At 35.4% G+C, this 19,443-nt stretch overlaps 1 protein-coding gene across 3 annotated transcripts; it reads right to left on the bottom strand.

Annotated features, from left to right (window-relative positions):
- Window positions 1-2,448: 2,448 nt before the first annotated feature.
- Window positions 2,449-11,034, bottom strand: cep83 (centrosomal protein 83). Of its 3 annotated transcripts, none has more exons than XM_067392081.1 (16): window positions 11,000-11,034; window positions 10,177-10,382; window positions 9,906-10,056; window positions 8,740-8,832; window positions 8,398-8,529; window positions 8,063-8,314; window positions 6,996-7,127; window positions 6,780-6,894; window positions 6,559-6,703; window positions 6,322-6,471; window positions 6,099-6,174; window positions 5,834-5,991; window positions 5,140-5,269; window positions 4,887-4,990; window positions 3,497-3,665; window positions 2,449-3,346 (listed from the first exon to the last, which is right to left on the bottom strand). In XM_067392081.1, the coding sequence occupies exons 2-16, from the start codon at window positions 10,380-10,382 to the stop codon at window positions 3,191-3,193; spliced, it is 2,169 nt and encodes a 722-aa protein (XP_067248182.1). In that variant the 5' UTR covers window positions 11,000-11,034; the 3' UTR covers window positions 2,449-3,190. The 3 variants fall into 3 exon arrangements, with proteins under 3 accessions (XP_067248182.1, XP_067248180.1, XP_067248179.1); XM_067392079.1 differs by having other exon boundaries at window positions 10,982-11,009; XM_067392078.1 differs by lacking the exon at window positions 11,000-11,034 and having other exon boundaries at window positions 10,177-10,630.
- Between the last annotated feature and the right edge of the window lie 8,409 nt (window positions 11,035-19,443).

The following is a 19,443-nucleotide window of genomic DNA, read 5'->3' on the forward strand; positions in this document are numbered from 1 at the left end:
TAAATACAACATAGCGTGCGCAGAACATCACAGTCTCGGGGCAATTAGTAATTATTTTACGTTTTTTGGCGAATTCAATCAGTCGCACATTTTCGAATGATTTGCTTACGCGCCTTTTGCGAGGGTCTTTATGTTTACTTAAAAGTATCCTGTGTTTTAAGGTCTAAAAATCGTACGAATTCATATAAATTCACCAAAACGTGAAATTGTGAGGTTTTCTCATGATTTCTCGTTAGTTACGCGCGATGCATTTTGGGCATGTGCTGTCTGGGTAGGAAGCTCAATAGGTTTTGAGACAGTCATATAGCCTACTTGACTAAATTGAAATCATTTATATTTGTGTTGTGGCACACCGCTTAAATTAAAGTGCCATTTTTGTCATTTCTGACAGACATTACAATTCTTAGGCTTCATTTACGTTATGAAGTTCAGTTATTAAGGTAAGACCAGGGTTGGGCAAAAATACATCAAAATGTATTTTAAAATAAAATACAATATGCCTTAATTTTAAAAAACTAATTTTTGTATTTTAAAAATAATTAAAAAAAAATAATAAAAAAAAAACTTTTACAAGGGAGCATGAAATTTCTTCGCAAACCTTCCATCAATTGGCCTATTTGATCTATCCCTTCACCATTACACTGACTCAGTTGAACAATGTTTGATAGCAACAGCTTTTCTCTGCTGGAGTCATGCAATAAATCTGACTTATGCAACAGTTAAAGGCACAATATGTAGGATTTTTAGATTAAAATATCCAAAAACCACTAGAACAATGTTATATATTTTGTTGACTTGTGTAAACATATATGTTTTATTAGACAGATGAGAAACTATTTGGATTCATTCATCGACTGGAAACTAATCATGTTATATACCGTTTTGTTTAAATTTCGTTTTCTTGATTTACCGCGAGTACCATGTTTTACCATAACTAATATCGATCTAGCTTACTGCAGTGTGCAACAGGTGTCTCATAGCAGCTGCCAAGTGAACGCACAGAGTAGCACTATAACATCTTTCAATACTCAAATGTATCTATTATGATAAACAGTGCTGTTACTCCACATATGCTAGACCGAAAAAAAGCAAAAGTGGCGATTGAGGCATAATAAAAGTTCTGCTGCTCTCAAGACATGTCACTCTCGTCTCTCATTAGCAATCGCTCCAGAGATCTCGTTCAGCTCCAACATCACTTGCCCTGCTCTGCTTCATACTACAGTAACATTAATAATCTCATCCATGTACATGATTTCTGCCCGAGTCCCATCCTGATTCTTTTCCACCGGCTGTAGACGTGAAGACAACACCTCCCACGATTCCACAAAATCAAGGATAAGCAACTGAATAAGTGACCTCTAATGCTGAAAATTTACATATTGTGTCTTTAACAGATCAAATATTCACATGATCTCCCAGATGAAGGTTAGTTTTAAAGTAACCAACAGTTTAATTTTTAACAGTTTGCAAATGACTTTTAATTGTATCCTAATTTAGTTACTTGGTGTTTGGTAAGGAAGGGCCTACTTTGCAGTCATTCATAAGAAGACAACTGATGGCACCTGTATTAATAGCAACTAGTTTCTAACTAATTAATCAACTGAATGTTAACCATAAATATAGGGGGCTGCTGCTCGGTATAATAGTTTTCAAGAACGTTATGTAAATTGGTAAACTATTTAGCCTAGGCTACTAAAACATACACCAAAACTTAAAGGATTAGTTAACTTTCAAATTAAAATTTCCTGATAATTTACTCACCCAAATATCATCCAAGACGTTCATGTCTTTCTTTCTTCAGTTGAAAAGAAATTAAGTTTTTTGATGAAAACATTCCAGGTTTTTTCTCCATATAGTGGACTTCAGCTTCAAAACGTTCTACACAATCCCAGACGAGGAATAAGGGTCTTATCTAGAGAAACCATCACTCATTTTCTAAAAAAAAAAAAAAAACGTTTTAACAATAAATGATCATCTTGAACTAGCTCTCTTCTTCTTCTTCTCTATTATAATTGCGGCAGTGTAGACACTGCTAAGTGTATTACTGCCCTCCACAGGTTAACATTTGAACTAATTGTTATATACTTGCACTAGCGTATTGTATATGACAATTAGTTCAAACTTTGACCTGTGGAGGGCAGTAATACACTTAGAAGTGTCTACACTGCTGGAATTATAATAGAGAAGAGAGATAGTTCAAGATGAGCATTTATGGTTAAAACTTATAAAATTTTAAATTTATTTTAGAAAATGAGTGATGGTTTATCTTGATAAGACCCTTATTTCTCATCTGGGATCACTGTAAACTGTAATTTTGACCTTCAACCATTTAGGCTCCATTGAAGTCCACTATATGGAGAAAATTCCTGGAATGTTTTCATCAAAAATCTTTATTTCTTTTCGACTGAAGAAAGAAAGACATGAACATCTTGGATGACATGGGGGTGAGTAAATAATGTGGAAATTTTAATTTGAAAGTGAACTAATCCTTTAACATCTGTTCTGAACTCAAGTCTGGGCAAAATATTGAGTAAGCACCAATCAGAGGCCGCATTTTTATGATGTCATCATGTAGACTTCTTACAAAGTATTTTACAGTATTTTAAAACTACAAAAATACAAAACACTAAAGTATTTTGATACAAAATATGAAGCCATTTTCATCAACCCTATCAAATACAAATTCCAAAATACTATTTTGTATTTGAAATATGTATTTTAAATACTGCCCATCAACGGGTAAGACATGATGTAGTTCTTTATTACAAACACATTTCATGGTAATTATTAAACGCTTTTAGATACACTCGTCAAAATGAAATCATTTTAATTTTTCACAATGACCGTTACACATACACAGTGTTAGCCCCTGTCTCCAGTCCAGTTTAGATGCACATTTGGACTCATAAAGGTATCTTAAATACAAAAATAAAATATAAAACATGGCTTCTCGGGTTTGAAACATTTTACAGAACATTTTAAATTTATACAACAGAAACCCTGCAACACAAACCCACAATGTACGTAAACTTTAATATAACCCCCATATTAATAAATAATGCCACAGGATTTTATTAAAAAAATCTTTGTTGCAAAGCACCACGAGTCATTTAAAACAACACGGCTCACAAATGTCACAGTATGTCCGGTTTTTGGCACAAGATCAATGTAATCACACAGGTAGTTGTGGTTAAGAAAGATCTGGAAGGACGTCCTGTGGGCTTGAGAGTCTCTCTCTGTCTCTGTCCAGAGGAACAGCCAGCTCTTCCAGCTGCTGTTGCTGGCTGTTTTCCAACTCTTCCAAGCGTCTCCGCAGCACACACAACTCCCTCTGGTGCTGCTCCTCCTGAGACAGGAAATGCAAAAGAACAGATGAGTGGGAAGAAGAGGGGATAAAAGAGAGAAGAGGATGGGGAAAGCAGTAGATTTATATCCTGGGTTTTATTATGGCTGACAAGAGAATATTCTAGTTTGTGGATGGGATGTTTGCAGACACCTGTATGTTTGAGAAGATCGACTCTGCTGGGATGAGGAGGGATTGGGCCAGCGGGGTGGATGAGGTCATCTGGTTGCCCAGCAACAGACGGCGAAACTCATTGTGTCTCCTCTGCAGCTCTTTTAGACGCTTGCTGAGCTGAGCGTGTTCTTCAGAGTATGAGGATTTCCTGAGCACACAAACACACAAATAAATAAGTATTATATAAAAAGACACACACATGCACAAAAATAGTAACAAAATAGGGCCGGTTTACACAGAATGTGTTTTTGCTGTTAAAAACACAAGACGCAGGTCAGTGGAATGAAAGCACACGTTTTTTTTTAAAGGTTTAACTTATTTTAACTTTTAAACTAAGCAAATTTTAGAATGCCATATCATGTGCGAGATGCTGCAAAATACGCAAGTGCAACAGTTAAAGACATCCGTCTAGCGTGTTTACACTGAAAAACACTTAAAAACCACACAAGCCATTTGAATTATTTTACATTTATTTTAATTTAATTTCATATGATCATATTATATAAGATTTATATATATAAATCTTTTTTATATTTTTATATATATTTCAAGGGTTAGTTCACCCAAAAAATAAAAATTGGTCCAAAAAATAACAAAAACTACGACTTTATTCAGCATTGTCTTCTCTTCCGGAATCCTTTCCATTGAATTGATTCCACTGCATTGATTCCATTGAATCCTTTCATCTGTCGGTGTTGGTAATGCACTTTTACGTCGCCATGGTTGTTTTTGGCAATTAGGACATCCGCGACATGCACACTTACGCACCATTTTAAAAAATATAGCAATACCAAAATACAAACAATGTAGAATAGCTTGAATACAGCGTGCGTCTCTGTCAAGACTGTAGACAAAGCTCTGGCGCAATGGATAACACGTCAGCAACGTCTTATGTCACTGTGGAGTCGTGAACCCGGATTCACAACAGACCCGGAAGAGAATACACTGCTGAATAAAGTCATAGTTTTTGTTATTTTTGGACCAAAATGTATTTTCGATGCTTCAAAAAAAAAAAAAAAAAAAAAAAAAAAAAATCGAACTAACCCACTGATGTCACATGGACTACTTTGATGATGTTTTTATTACCTTTCTGGACATGGACAGTATAATGTACATACATTTTCAATGGAGGGACAGAAAGCTCTCGGACTAAATCTAAAATATCTTAAACTGTGTTCCGAAGATGAACGGAGGTCTTATGGGTGTGGAACGACATGAGGGTGAGTCATTAATGACATCATTTTAATTTTGGGGTGAACTAACCCTTTCATGATGTCACGTTGACTTTAAAACAACTAAAATATTATCTCTAGACTGTTCTCTATAGCAAAAGGCCCCTGTTAGTGCTATAAATAGTAAAAGAAAGTACTTTTTTGCAGTGCTTGCTTCAATTTCAAGCTCTTCTATCTTGGCTTCCAGGAGCTGAATCTTGTCTTGAAGTTTCTTTTCTTTCAGCTCAGTCATGGTTTTCCTCTGGATTACAAAACAGACCAATAATGCACCCTTAATAATAATCATTATGACAATAAAAACATAAAAAGCAAAAAAAAAATTTGATGTATAAGCAAGATGTAAATGTGTCATGTTACAAAAGTAAGACTTTTGTAGACTTTATGCACTACCTTTTTCTGAGCAAATGCTGCCCTCTGCAGGCGCTCTTTAGCCTGGCTGTATTTCTCCCGTAGCTCTGCTTCTTTCTCCTGCAGTTTGTGTTTCTCCTCCAACCATTCCACTCGCCTCTCCTCCACCAACCTGTGACAATAAAACAATGACAATTCACTTAATTTAACAATTCATTGTCCACTACACTGTTACAATTTTTATTGTAAGTGTAGTTGAGAGTGAATTTATTTGATTTTGATTGTTTTATACCATGTCAGCATCTAAGGCTATTTTTATGAAAAGAACAGAGTAAAATCGTTTTAAAAAAAACAGACAAATAAGATAGGGATAGACAAACAGGATAAATAATTTACATAAAGAAAGATTAAATCTATATAATTGTAGGAACACTCAATACACTTGCTGATATGGTTTCATTCAGGGCAAAAAAAGAGATCTAATGTACCATTATCAACAAATCATCCATTTTTGTCATTGAAGGGGAAAATGTCAATCAAGCACTTTTATACAAGCTAAATCTTGCTTTGAAATCAACATTTCATCATAGTAATCAACTCTATCTTAAGCCTCTAATCTGAAGAGATGCTAAACAGCATGTTTTGATGCTCGCTCAGCAAGCTGTCAGCATTCTCTGAAATATTTTTGGTTTCCCTTTGACAGCATTGCTAGTATCCAGGTTACCATAAGGCGTACCTCTCAGCTTCCTGTTGGGTCCGTTCCATTTGTGTGCGAGCGCTCCGTAGGTCCTCTCTCACTCGCTCCAGACTTTCTCTCAGTCTGCTGTTGGTGTCCAGCAGCTCACTCTCCGAGTGTGAAAGAGTTCCTATCTGTAGGTTCAGCTCAGCGTTTTGCTGAGGAACACAATTTACAAAAGTTATTTGAGTTATATGACACATCATGACTTCCACCTCAATATTACACGCATTCACAGTAATTTCTCTTATTTTACAGCACTTACTCGTCTCAGGTCTGCATTTTCTGCTCTTGAGATCTCCAGCTCTTCCAGCTGTTGGCCCTGCTGCTGAACTTTGGCTCTGTATCACATGTAATCGGATAGGAAATAAAACAGTGGTTGAAAATCATACTATTATATATATAAAAAGCAGGACTTAATTTTCCCAATAAGACCAGGAAGTAAACAGATTTCATATGGACTTATAAACAACCCTCATGAAGCTTGCCTCAGGTTTTGCAGTTCCTTACGAACAGACTCCTCCCCCAGCTGGGCGGCACGAAGACGCTCCTCCCACTCCTCTTTCTGAGAGTTCCCTGTTGCTTCCTGAAGAGCTCTCTGCTGTTCAAGCTCAGATAAATGATTCTCCAGCTCCAGCCTGGTGTCAAAGAAATAAATGCATTAAGATGCAGAAAATCCCATTAAGCTTTGAATCAGTTCCTTGTCTGATAGTAATAGTGCCTACTTCTCTTCTTGAAGGGTGGCCATCTTGTGTATCTCCTCCTCTCTCGCTGCCTGAACCCTGCGCACCATCTCTCGCTCTTTTTCAGATATCAAGTCTTTATTTCTCTCCAACGCTGACTTCATGACCTCAATATCTGACTGCAGACCTGAGCGAGAAAGACACTCTGTTATTGCTGTAAAACAGGTTAAAAGAAAGTAAAAGAGAAGGAGGATGATGTTTACCCTCTACTTGGCACTGCAGTGTGTCTCTGTCTCTTTCTATTTCTCCTTTGGCTCTGACACACTCTAGTTTTACATTACTCAACTCCAGCTTATGCGTGTGCTTCATCTCTTCAACCTGGCCAATAAAGCATACACAATTGCCAGAATATATAATACTACAGATGATCTATTACATGTGATCATAGAATCTGACTGGACAAGTCTGAATTCGTGTACCTGACTGCTGAGTGAGTTGATCTCCCGCTCGGCTTTGTGCAGTTTGCCTGTGAGGAGTGTGTTTTGTTCCTGAGATAGACGAAGTTCACCTTCTGTCCGGTCCAACTGCATACGAATAGACTGCTTCTCTGCCTGCACATTAACAGATGGATCTTGATAAATTATCGTACATTTTTTTTATTTATTTAACGTATATAATGTATACTGTATAACATTTATAATGTTGTGACACTGACATATACTTCACATCTGAATAACAAAACATGCTGGAAAGCAGCAGAACATAATATATTTTAAATAAAATATTCAAAATGAAATAAAAATCTAATAAAAAAAATACAAAAACATACAAGTATGAATTTAAAGGGTTAGTTCACCCAAAAATTAAAATAATGTCATTTATTACTCACCCTCATGCCGTTTCACACCCGTAAGACCTTTGTTAATCTTCAGAACACAAATTAAGATATTTTTGTTGAAATCCGATGGCTCCATGAGGCCTGCATAGCCAGCAATGACATTTCCTCTCTCAAGATCCATTAATGTACTAAAAACATATTTAAATCAGTTCATGTGAGTACAGTGGTTCAATATTAATATTATAAAGCGACGAAAATATTTTTGGTGCGCCAAAAAAACAAAATAATGACTTATATAGTGATGGCCGATTTCAAAACACTGTTATGTGTTATGATTGTTATGATTCTTCTGTGTCGAACATGATTCGGATCGGATTCATGATCCGTTTAATGTTAAAGACGTTTAATGTGATCTCAGACTTTTTTTTGAGCACAAAAAGTATTCTCGTCACTTCATAAAATTAAGGTTGAACCACTGCAGTCACGTCGACTGTTTTAACGATGTCTTTAGTACCTTTCTGGACCTTGAAAGTGGTGGTTAAATTGCTGTCTCTAGAGGAGTCAGACAGCTCTTGGATTTCATCAAAAATATCTTAATTCGTGTTCCAAAGATGAATGAAGGTCTTACAGCTGTGAAACGACATGAGGATAATCAATTAATGACAGAATTTTCATTTTTGGGTGAACTAACCCTTTAAATACACTCACCTCCAGGGCTTTTACTGCAGCCTGGGTTTCTGCCAGCTGCCGGATCTGAATCCGCTGCACGTTTTCGGCCTGAGCACCTGAGTTATTTCTCTCTGCTCTGAGTTCAGTGACCTCTGCTTCCAGTCCTTTGAGCCGCTGGTGGAGCTGAGCTTTCTCCCTCAGCAGGCATTCAACGCGCTTCCCATTCCGCGCCGGATCTCCGCTCTGCAGTTGAGCGGCCAGATCCTCCTTATCACGCTCGAGTCGGGCCACCTGCAGAATCACATATACAAAACTCCTTCATAAAGAGACATTGATAGGCCAAAATGCAATTTAAAATTGATAAAAAAACATACATCAGCTTCATGTCGTATCCGTCTCTCCTCCAGGACTCGAGCGTGCTCCTCTTTCTGGTGATCAAACTCTGACTTGAGGAAGGTGAGGTCATAACGAAGCTTATTATACTCTGACCTGTAATTTTCTGCTTCCTGTCACAGAGAGAGATAAAGAATAACATTACAAGACTAAACCTACATTAAACAGTTACTAAATATATTTTATAACAGGCAGATAAGACAAAGCAATGAGTTTGTTTTCCATCTGTCATGGACAGGATTCTGGCGGTGGCATGTCCTCATGTGGTTATCATGGCAACAGGAGTTAATAGGAGTCAGCTGGTGTGGAGGGGTGTCTGTTACCTCCTGGAGTTTGTTGAAGCGTTCTCTAATGGGAGCCTCCAACTCCTGCTGCACCTGAGCTCTCAAGAGCTCCAGCCGCTGAGGGGTCAGCACCTTAAAACACATAAACAACACATGATCAACACAACACAAAAAAAGTGCTACTTATTCAGTAAAATGTCCTGTTCAACAACAACAACGCACATTATCAATTGGTTTACGACAAGCTTGCAGTTTTGTCGTCTAGCGCTTTAAATGATCAAGCTCTTTAAAGCAGGATAGACTGGCTCGAAAAATGATCTGAAAGTGATTCTAACGTTATTGTTTCTCAGTACAGTTATTGTTATACTGTAATTGTGGTGTGGACTATTCTTTAATATTTAAAATGATTTTTAGAATTACATCTTTATAATAATCATTACAGTTATTGTACAGGGCTTAATTAAATCGTATTTAGACATTTATGTTATTGTTAATTACAACCATTAAAAATCATTTTAGAAATTCAAATAAAACTGAAATCAAATAAAATGTAAATATTAGGTGGGAAAATAGTGCAAAAAGTTCTAAAATGACTAAAAATGAAATAAAAATAAGTTAAAGCTAAATAGAAATATATAAAGCCCCAAAAAACTACTAGAAAATGAAGAAAATAACAACATTACTAAACATAAAATTTGAAAATATAAAAATAAGAGCTAATTTAAAAAGATATTATAGTATTTAAATAATGCTAAAAATAAAACTGGTTTATATTTAATGTTTAATAATGCTCTATCATCCTGATTTCATTAATTTCCAAATTTGAAAACTATTTTTTTTAAGCAAGAACACTTCATGAATTTAATATTTTTCCAATTCCCCATATTTCCATGTGTTATTTTATTTTGATTAATTCAATGTAATAGTATTTCAACATACTTGTAATAATTATTAATCAATTTGCAATAATAAAGTTAGAATTTACACAAAACTTTGAACATTGTCATATATAGTCATATCTGAATTTACGAGCGACCAGTATTGGTATTATTAAGTTTTAATTAGTAGCAACTAGTATGTAAACCAATCTTTTACATTATTTTTAGAGTGACTTATAATGAAATTACTTACAATAAATTGTGAAAATTACTCTATGTGTTGCCTATCTATGTAAAATGAAGTCTAAAGTGTACAGTAATGTGTACCTGCAGTCTGAGCTCCTCCAGCTCTCGTGTTTTATCCAACAGTTCTCCTCTGAGCTCGGCCAGCAGCAGCTGCTGTTTCTCCTGAGCGACCTGCCGATCACTGAGCAGACGTTTCAGTTCACTCTGAGCCCGGGTGTATTCATCCTGCAGTCTGCACACACAAACACATTTGCAGAATTTAACCCAACAATGCATTTCACAACTGTAGAAATGATCAACATTGAAGGATCTTATATAAATATATATATAGTAAAATCAAGCAGTCACTCACCTGGTGTGCTCCACTTTCAAGGTCTGATAGTTGGTCTTGTGGTTCTCACAGCGCATTCGCTCATCAATGAGCATTTTTTGGAGCTCCATATCAGAGCTGGTGAGTCCCGAAGAGCCGCCCAGGAGGACTGTGGCTTTCCCACCTCCTCCTGCAGGCTCCAGGTTTGGGAACAGGGCAGATGACTGCCCTAATGCTGGAGGGTTCATCTGGTCCATAGCAGAGATGGAGAAAAAATAGTGAGGGAACAAAAGCAAAAGATTTTTATACTTCCCTCTCAGCCCACTAACCCTTCAAGAGATCTCAATCAACACAAATGACTTCAGCCAAGCAAAGTCAAGAGATGCAGCTACATCTCATCAGGACTGACTATTTTGAATCACTTGGAAGAGCCTTGTTAGCACGAACAAAGCATCTAATCACTACATGTGCAGCACAAGAGTCCTCACTGGCCCTCAAGTGATTAGATATGAAGCTCAGGCTGGTCTCCAGTGATTCACTCTGTGTTGTAGAAACAGAGCTACTCCAGCATAAACACATAACGGCTTCCCATGTTGTCAAAGCAACCGAACCACTTGGGAAACTAACCTCGTGCATTTAAACCAGAGCAAGATGAAGCATTTCGTGTTGTCCTTGAGTGTAGGTTTAACTGTTGCTATTTTTGAAATGTCGTTTGATAAACACTGCATACTGCACTTATTTCATATATAAACACCTCTGCTGGGTGTAACCTACTGCATGCGCTCAAAACTGTACAAACCATAACAATACATGTGTGCATTAAGGGGATAAAAGTAAACAATTTTACCAGTTGCTGTAAAGTTACCTGATCCAACACTGACAGCGACGCACTGACTCTTACGTGTTGATGATGGCGGCCTGAGTCGCTTTTCAAAATAAAAGACTTCTTTTGACACTTTTCCGTTTGTTTATGGCCCAAAGTGATGAAAACCGACATATTTACCCTTTATTCAGATAGCATTAAAAATGTATTAAAACATATTGCGTAGTTACGCCTGGAGTTAATTGTTTTATTTGTGATAACGCAAATTGTGCGGACATAATTGTTGGCCAGGCTGTCATACATTTTTTTTTTTTTTTTTTTTTTACGGTCGATGGTCATACATATAAATTATGAATGCAAAAATATACGGAGCCCCTAAAGGGACGTGGTGGTGGGGAAAAAATTAGGAAGGAAGGAAATTTTAAGTGCTGGTGGAAAAAAAAATTGGGATCGGAAGGATTTTTATTTTTTATTTTTTTCAAATCTTTTGCGGTCCCTCGCAAAACTTTTGCGTTCCCACTCAAAGATATTTGCGTTCCCACGCAAAACGCATCACTGCTCTTCTGCTTCAAAAGATTTGAACAAAAAAAATCTTTTTGAGCTTTTTGTTTTACTTTTTTTTTGGGGGGGGGGGCTTTTTTTGCCAAATAATTTTGTCAGATAATGACCGTGTTTTGTTCTTCCCTCCTACATGAAATTAAATAAAAAAATGCATTTTATAATAATATTTTATTTAACTATGTATGAATGGATGAATGAATGATATTTTCAAGATTTGGTCAACATTTTTAGGGACAATGGTTTAATTTTCAGTTCGTTCCCAGCAAACACAAAACGTTTTTACAACTTTTCACAACGTTGTATTTTGGTTGCAATTAGGTAATGTTGTAGTACAACGTTTTAAAAACGTTTTAAAAACGTTTTTTAAAATAAAAAAATAATGTAACCAAAATAAAACGTTTTAAAAACGTTGTGAAAATACCAAGCTGGTATGTTTTCTTTAAGTAGTCAAAAAAACGTTAATATCACGTTTGTCTACTACGAAAACGAAACTATACCAAATTGCAACTTTTGGGAGACGTTTTATTCAGGTGTTAAAATAACGTAATCTGCACGTTGGAATACGACGTTTAAAAAACGTCATGACAGTACCAAAATACAACCATGTCAAAACAAAGACTATGCTAGGGCCAAAACACATACATTCTGTTTTTTTATTATTATTTGTTGTGCAATAGCCTATAGCCTACTTTTATTTGTACACCACGTTGATCATTTCTGGTATATAAAACATATGTTTTCTTTAGTCAAAAAAGAAAAAAGAAAAGAAAAGAAAACTTAAGTATTCTAAAGCTATATTATATTATATTATATTATATTAACCCCCCCCCCCCCCCCATATTCAAATCCATCAGTTACAATCCCCCCCCAATATTTCAACATGAAAATCACAGTAGATCTATACTAAAATATGTATAATTCATTTATTTTGTAACAATAATTTTGTTTATAATCGAATATGTGTTTGTCATAATAAATTAGTAAAAAAAATACCCCCCCTCCATTGAACCGATTGGTAACGCCCAACCAATGCGCATCGCATTTTCACCAAAACAACGCCAGTGGCGCTCTACTGTTTGAATGAATGAGAGCGGGTAGCACCAAAAAAGAAGAGAACCGCTGCCCAGCCGACTATATTAAACTTCTGTTCAAAGAGGGACGTTAAAAAGAATAAAGCATGTACTGAGAAGGAGGTATGAAAACATTGTAATAGTTAAGTACACTCCACATATATTTTAGCTAGCTAATCCATTGCAATTTAGCCATAACTATCAGTGTAACTGTAACCAATTACTAAAACAGCCATCTATTTTGTTACTTCATTTTTCAATAGCGTCTTATCAGTGACAAAAGTATTCAAATCGGTGTTTGTTTTCTTCCTTAATTAATCTGATTTTTGAATGAATTGGCTGAATGAACGATTTAAGTAGCTCACTCATTAAAACGTCGAATCGCTGCCACCTACTGGCGGTTTCAATATATAACATTATTTATTTTTAGAATCACTCCGTTATGTTAGAATTTGATGAATAGTTATATTCCATAAAGTTATGATAGATAGATAGATAGATAGATAGATAGATAGATAGATAGATAGATAGATAGATAGATAGATAGATGATAGATAGAGAAGAAATAAATTATCCAATAACGCTACACATAAAACAGATTTTTTTTTTTTAATTAAAAAAAACACAAAAAAACAGGCAGCATACCAACGCTCAACCCCCCCAATGTTGAAACCAAATCTACGCCCTTGACTCCATCAGTAGTCTATTGTTTTAACGCTGTAATGTAAACGATAGCTGCTTAACTTTTGACATGTTTAATTGGCGTGCGCATTTAACATTTCGAGTCCCGTGAGCAATCGGATTGGAGTCACCATGGAAACGGGGCGGCAACCAGGCGGCAACTCAACCAACTGACAAGTGTCAAGCAAGAGCACGACCGTCTGTCACTGTTATTTTCACTGCTTTCAGGTAAGTTTAGTGCCTAAAATTACACAAATAATACATACAACTGTTCTTGACACGTTCATACATGTAATTGACAAGCTTCTGTTGAATATTTTCTTCATAGAAAAGGTTTGTTGTCTTTGGAAAAAGATCGTTAGAATCTCAACCGTTAGGCTAACTTTAAGAGGTAGACTAACTTGACATAAACTCTTATTTATGAAAGTTTGGGCTTTTAATCACATTTTATGTGTAGATTAGAGGTTTTGATAGTTTTGTAAATGATTTTCTGGCAATTTGTCAATGGATGATTAGAAAATATAACTTAAAAGTATGCGGTGTACTGTTAATCGGTGACGTCACTTATATGGAGCGTGAAAATGGGGTGAAACTAACGTTATTTCAAACATGTTTTGATATTTCATGGTAAATAAATATTGATTAAAATTGCACTGTGATTTCAGGAGCGTCAGATATATGAATAATTTATATTTATTGCGTCCAAACATAATTAAGTGACATTGTATGAGGAATACTAAATAAGTAAAGCTACAAATGTAAATGCTGGCATCTTAAGACTTTTTTTTACACACACACACACACACACACACACACACACACACACACACACACACACACACACACACACACACACACAGACAAACACACATAGCCTATATATAAATATATATGTATATATATATATATATACACATATATGTATATATATATATACACATATATATACACACATATATATGTTCTGTATATTATTCTTTCTCATTTCTGCATTTCACCTCTATTCTATTTTTTTTTTTAATAAACCTGACATTGAATACTACATTTTGTTGGCCCTGTGACAACTTGTTTATGTTCCTAGATTCTTCCATGTTAAAGTTTGATCAAAAGTTTATCAAGTATTCAAAAAATTCATCAAATATTTTTGAGTCCTCTATGGCCATCTTGTTTAACTCTGCATTGAGGACACTTGGTATAGAGTTAGCAACCTACAGTAAGGTCCAACATAATTCAAAATGAGACAGATGATAATAAAAAAAGTACTGAGCATTGTGAATGTAAGAGCCTCACATTATATTAATAACAATCATTGTTGGTGTGTGAATTGCATTTCAGGGCAGTTTGTGAAGACGAGATGCTGTGACAACCTGGACAGAAGTCAGTTCCAGATCCACCTTCAACACCAGACTTCTCATATGGATTGCTGTATACTAGCATATTATTATTCGCTTCAGAATTGGGTGCATGCAGACAAATGTTTATAACATTCTTTCTTTCTGGTGTTGTGTCGAATTCTGTGACCTACCAAATCATATGACTATAGGCACTGCATTGACCTAATCTGACTAAACCTAACCCTAATCCTACCCTTTTGATAATTAACCATGGTTTTACTATAGTAAAATCTTGTTGTTGTTTTTTTTTTGTTGTTGTTGTTTTTTTGACGTATTGATTACCATTTGTATAATCACACAAATACCATAGTTAAAACTGTTTTTCTAGCAGAACCATGGTTCATTTGTGGTAACCATGGAATTACTACAATGACTATATTTTTTGCTTTTAATCATGGTAAAACCATGATAAATTTCCATAACCTACACCTTATAACCTACTAGGGTCACATAATTTAGTGGGTTACAGAATTCGGCATTATAACTGTTTGGATCAGCAATTAAAGGGTTAGTTCAACCAAAAATGAAAATAATATCATTAATTACTAACCCTTGTGTCAGTCTACACCCGTTAGACCTTCGTTGATCTTCGGAACACAAATTAAGATATTTTTGCTGAAATCTGATGGCTCAGTGAGGCCTCCATTGCCAGCAAGTTAAAGGATTAGTTCACTTTTTGAATGACAATGTCCTGATAATTTACTCACCCCATGTCATCCAAGATGTTCATGTCTTTCTTTCTTTGGTCAAAAAGAAATTAAGGTTTTTGATGAAAACATTCCAGGATTATTCTCCTATGGACTTCAGTGGACTCCAGACGATTGAAGGTCAAAATTACAGTGTCAGTGCAACTTAAAAAGGCTTTCAGTGATACCAGACAAGGAATAAGGGTCTTATCAAGCAAAACGATCAGCCGTTTTTTTAAGTGCTTTCATTGCGAGTGCTTTCATGTTCCGTATTCTTCTAATGCTGTATATCCAATGCCTTCCCTATTCTACGTACGGAAAAAAACTGAACTGGTGCCGGGTTCGTTCCGTAAGTTGAATAGGGAAGGCGTAGGACATACAGAGTAAGCTTTTTGAAGCATACACAACACAGGAGCACTCGCAAGGCGATCATTTGTGTTTATAAATCATATACAGTTTTTTTTTTTTTTTTCGAAAATGACTGATCGTTTCACTAGATAAGATTCTTATTCCTTGTCTGGTATCATTTAAAGCCCTTTTAAGCTGCACTGAAACTGTAATTTTGACTTTCAACCATCTGGGATCCATTGAAGACCACTATAAGGAGAATAATCCTGGAATGTTTTCATCAAAAACCTTCATTTCTTTTCGACTGAAGAAAGAAAGACATGAACATCTTGGATGACATGGGGTGACTAAATTATCAGGACATTGTCATTCAGAAAGTGAACTAATCCTTTAATTTACACTTTCAGTGCCCAGAGAGTTACTAAAACGTTTAAAACAGTACAGCGGGCCTACTAATATTAGTATTGGGTCTTAATATTGTAGAACAGCACAAGGGTGAGTAATAATATTGACATAATTTTCATTTTTGGGTTTACTATGTCATTAAGACAGCTCCTAGCTGCCACCTACTGGCATAACAATGTAACCTGCAATGAAAGCGCTGAAAAATCGAGAAATCGCTAACATAGTTTCTCAAAATCAGGTATTTATTGAACAATAAACTTCTTATTTAATATATATTATTTAAGTTCCGATGCCTATATATTTGTAATTTGTGTTGAAAAAAATCCTTAAAATATAAGCATTAGTTTTACTGCAAACAAGTGATTAAAATATAATTATTATAATCGCAATAAAATAATTTGTATCTATTTAAAATGAAATACTTTACAATTTACAAATTAAATGTTTTTTTCTTCTGTAAAAACATCTGTCCTCTGAAATTTCTTGGAATTTGTTAATGACCCCATATTTAAATTCGCCAGTAATGGCATAATTTTCATGTGTTTTATTTATTTACATATTTACCTTTTTTTCCATATCATGTTACTTTTTTTACATTTTGTGAATAAATATGAGTGACAAAATTTGTGTGTAGTATAAATTATTAGGCCTACATATATGTTAATGTAGGCTTATACAATGGACAACAACCAGAGGTCTGCTCTACAGGTAAGGTAGTGCAATGTAAAAAAAGTTCTGTTGAATATTCAGATTTACAGAAATGTTGTAAACTGACATAATAGCTTATGATGAATTATAAAGAAATATAAAATACACCACTTAATGTATTTATCTTACCATACATTTATGTTTTATATATTTGTTTTATATGGTTTTAGTCATTTTATCTGGAAAGATAACACTAAAAAAAACATTTTGATGGCAGCATATGAAGTACTAGTTTGGACGTGTCAAGTACGTTTTTAAAACGTTGCAAGGAGACATTCAGACGTGATAAAAACGTTATAAAGACTTTTCTGCAATGTTGTGAAAAAACGTATTTATAACGTAAAAAAAACCCGACATCTGTCGTATTAAATACGTCCGATTAAAACGTTATCACGACCTTTTCACAACGTGAAAAAAACGTTTTTACAACGTTATTGTGTTTGCTGGGTTCCTCTCTCAATCTTATGTTTTAGATACAGTATACTTGGCATATAGCATATAAGTCATAGACTAATGCTATTTTATGATTTAATTTGCATTCTTTTGAGGCATTTTTCGCCTGGAATAGACATTCTTTATCATATGTAAAATATATAGGTCTATATATTTTTTTTTCTGCGAAGGAAGAAAGGCATATTACATGAGTTTGAACAACATGAAGATGTGTAAATGATGATAGAAGTTTAATTTTTATTTTGAACGTCGCAATGCTATTTGCAATAACGCTTTTCTGCCAGCAGAGGGCGGAATTTACTGGCGTCACGTGTGATGCTGCTATCCAGACAGATGCTTTCATTCACAGACAACTGTGAGGTAGTTCTTAGGTAAGGTTTGTATTTGTAAAGGATGATATTAACTGCAGGACAATATTACCACAGTAAAAGTACAACTTATATCCATGTCTGTTTAAAACGTTCGTGGTGATTTCCTTTTTGATTTTGCATGAGTCATTATTTTCCCTTCAGATATGCTTCTATACACCGTTTATAAAAAGGTATTGATTTTGGCGCGAGTGTTTTTTATTTTGGCATTGCAGTAGCTGAACCTCTTGATATCTTTGGGCATGAACCAGCCCTCGTGCTGTTATGAAAGTTATTTATAGTTTGTGGTAGATACTTTTTCTTTAAAAGGACAAAAGATTAAACCACCTCTGAAATACCCACTGTTTTCCCACAGTTTATTATGTGTGAGAGAAAACAGATTTTTTTTTTTTTTTAACATGAACTTTTTATTCAGGTCCTGAGAGAAGTGAATGCTTGTGATACTGATTGTTCAGACATTGTATTTAAGTCAGAGCTTTTTTATAACAATTAGAAAATGTAAAGCAGCAGAATGCAGTTTATTTTTTGAATACCACACATGAAATGTTACTATTATCAAACCTCACTTGTCACTGAAATCACCTGAAATCACTTGTCACTGTCTGTGAGTGTGACAGGCCTCATCTCATGCTAGCGGGCCTCTCTTTTTAGCCAATACGAAACACTCTGCCTGCTAATCATCTTGCGCAAACTGTTTTGATGGCGTGTCCTTGGTGAACGGGGTTTTGTTTTATTTTACGTTTTTACTCACTCTTTCCTCACTGTGTGTCATAAGCTGTGTCACAAATGACATACTATTCGCTATGCACTTATACTAGGCACTAATGATGAGAGAAACAAAGCTTTTTTAAGGTCCAGAAAGGTATGGAAGCAGAATTCAATTTGAAATGTAATATGCAAAATGGCAATGTATTTCTCTATATAATTTACATTTTTCATTACCATATGTGCAAAGTTAGTGCAAAATGAAAATGAAAATTAAATTATGCAATTTTCTTTTGCCATTTCCAATAGTAGTTTTAATATGTAAATTATAAAGACATTGTTAAAATATTCTATGTGACTACAGTCGTTCAACCTTAAAGGGTTGACCTTAGTTGACCTTAAAGAAAGACCTTAGTTAATCTACGGAACACAACTTAAGATATTTTTGTTGAAATCCGATGGCTCAGTGAGGCCTGCATAGCCAGCAAGAGTGGCAATGCAGGCCAGTCTTTGGCACTCCTGCATCAGAGCGCCAAAGTCACATGATTTCAGCAGTTTGGCGGTTTGACACGCAATCCGAATCATGATTCAACACACTGATTCATAATGCTCCGAAGCTTCCTGATTTAAATATGTTTTTAGTACATTGATGGATCTTGAGAGAGGAAATGTCATTGCTGGCTATGCAGGCCTCACTGAGCCATCGGATTTCAACTAAAATATCGTAATTTGTGTTCCGAAGATGAATGAAGGTCTTACGGGTGAGTAATAAATGACAGAATTTTCATTTTTGGCTGAACTAACCCTTTAATGTGATGAGAATAATTTTTGTGCGCAAATACAAAAAAAAAATAGCGGCTTTATTTAACAATTTCTTCTTTTCCCTGTCACTCTCCTTCACCCTGTAAACACAGTGCAGCACTTCCAGGTTCTACGTCAGAACGGTGACTCATTATTGGCCAGCTCCTGTGTCAGCATCATACGCATGTGTCGTGGGGCTCACGTGTACAGCGTCGGCCAATACTGAGCCGGCCTTCTTGAGCTCAAATGTTTAGGATCTATGAAAACCTAGGGATTGAGATCACACATAGGTTGAGGCATCCAGGC

The sequence above is a fragment of the Chanodichthys erythropterus genome, chromosome 8 (genome assembly GCF_024489055.1).
Source record: "Chanodichthys erythropterus isolate Z2021 chromosome 8, ASM2448905v1, whole genome shotgun sequence".
Taxonomy (NCBI): Eukaryota; Metazoa; Chordata; class Actinopteri; order Cypriniformes; family Xenocyprididae; genus Chanodichthys; species Chanodichthys erythropterus.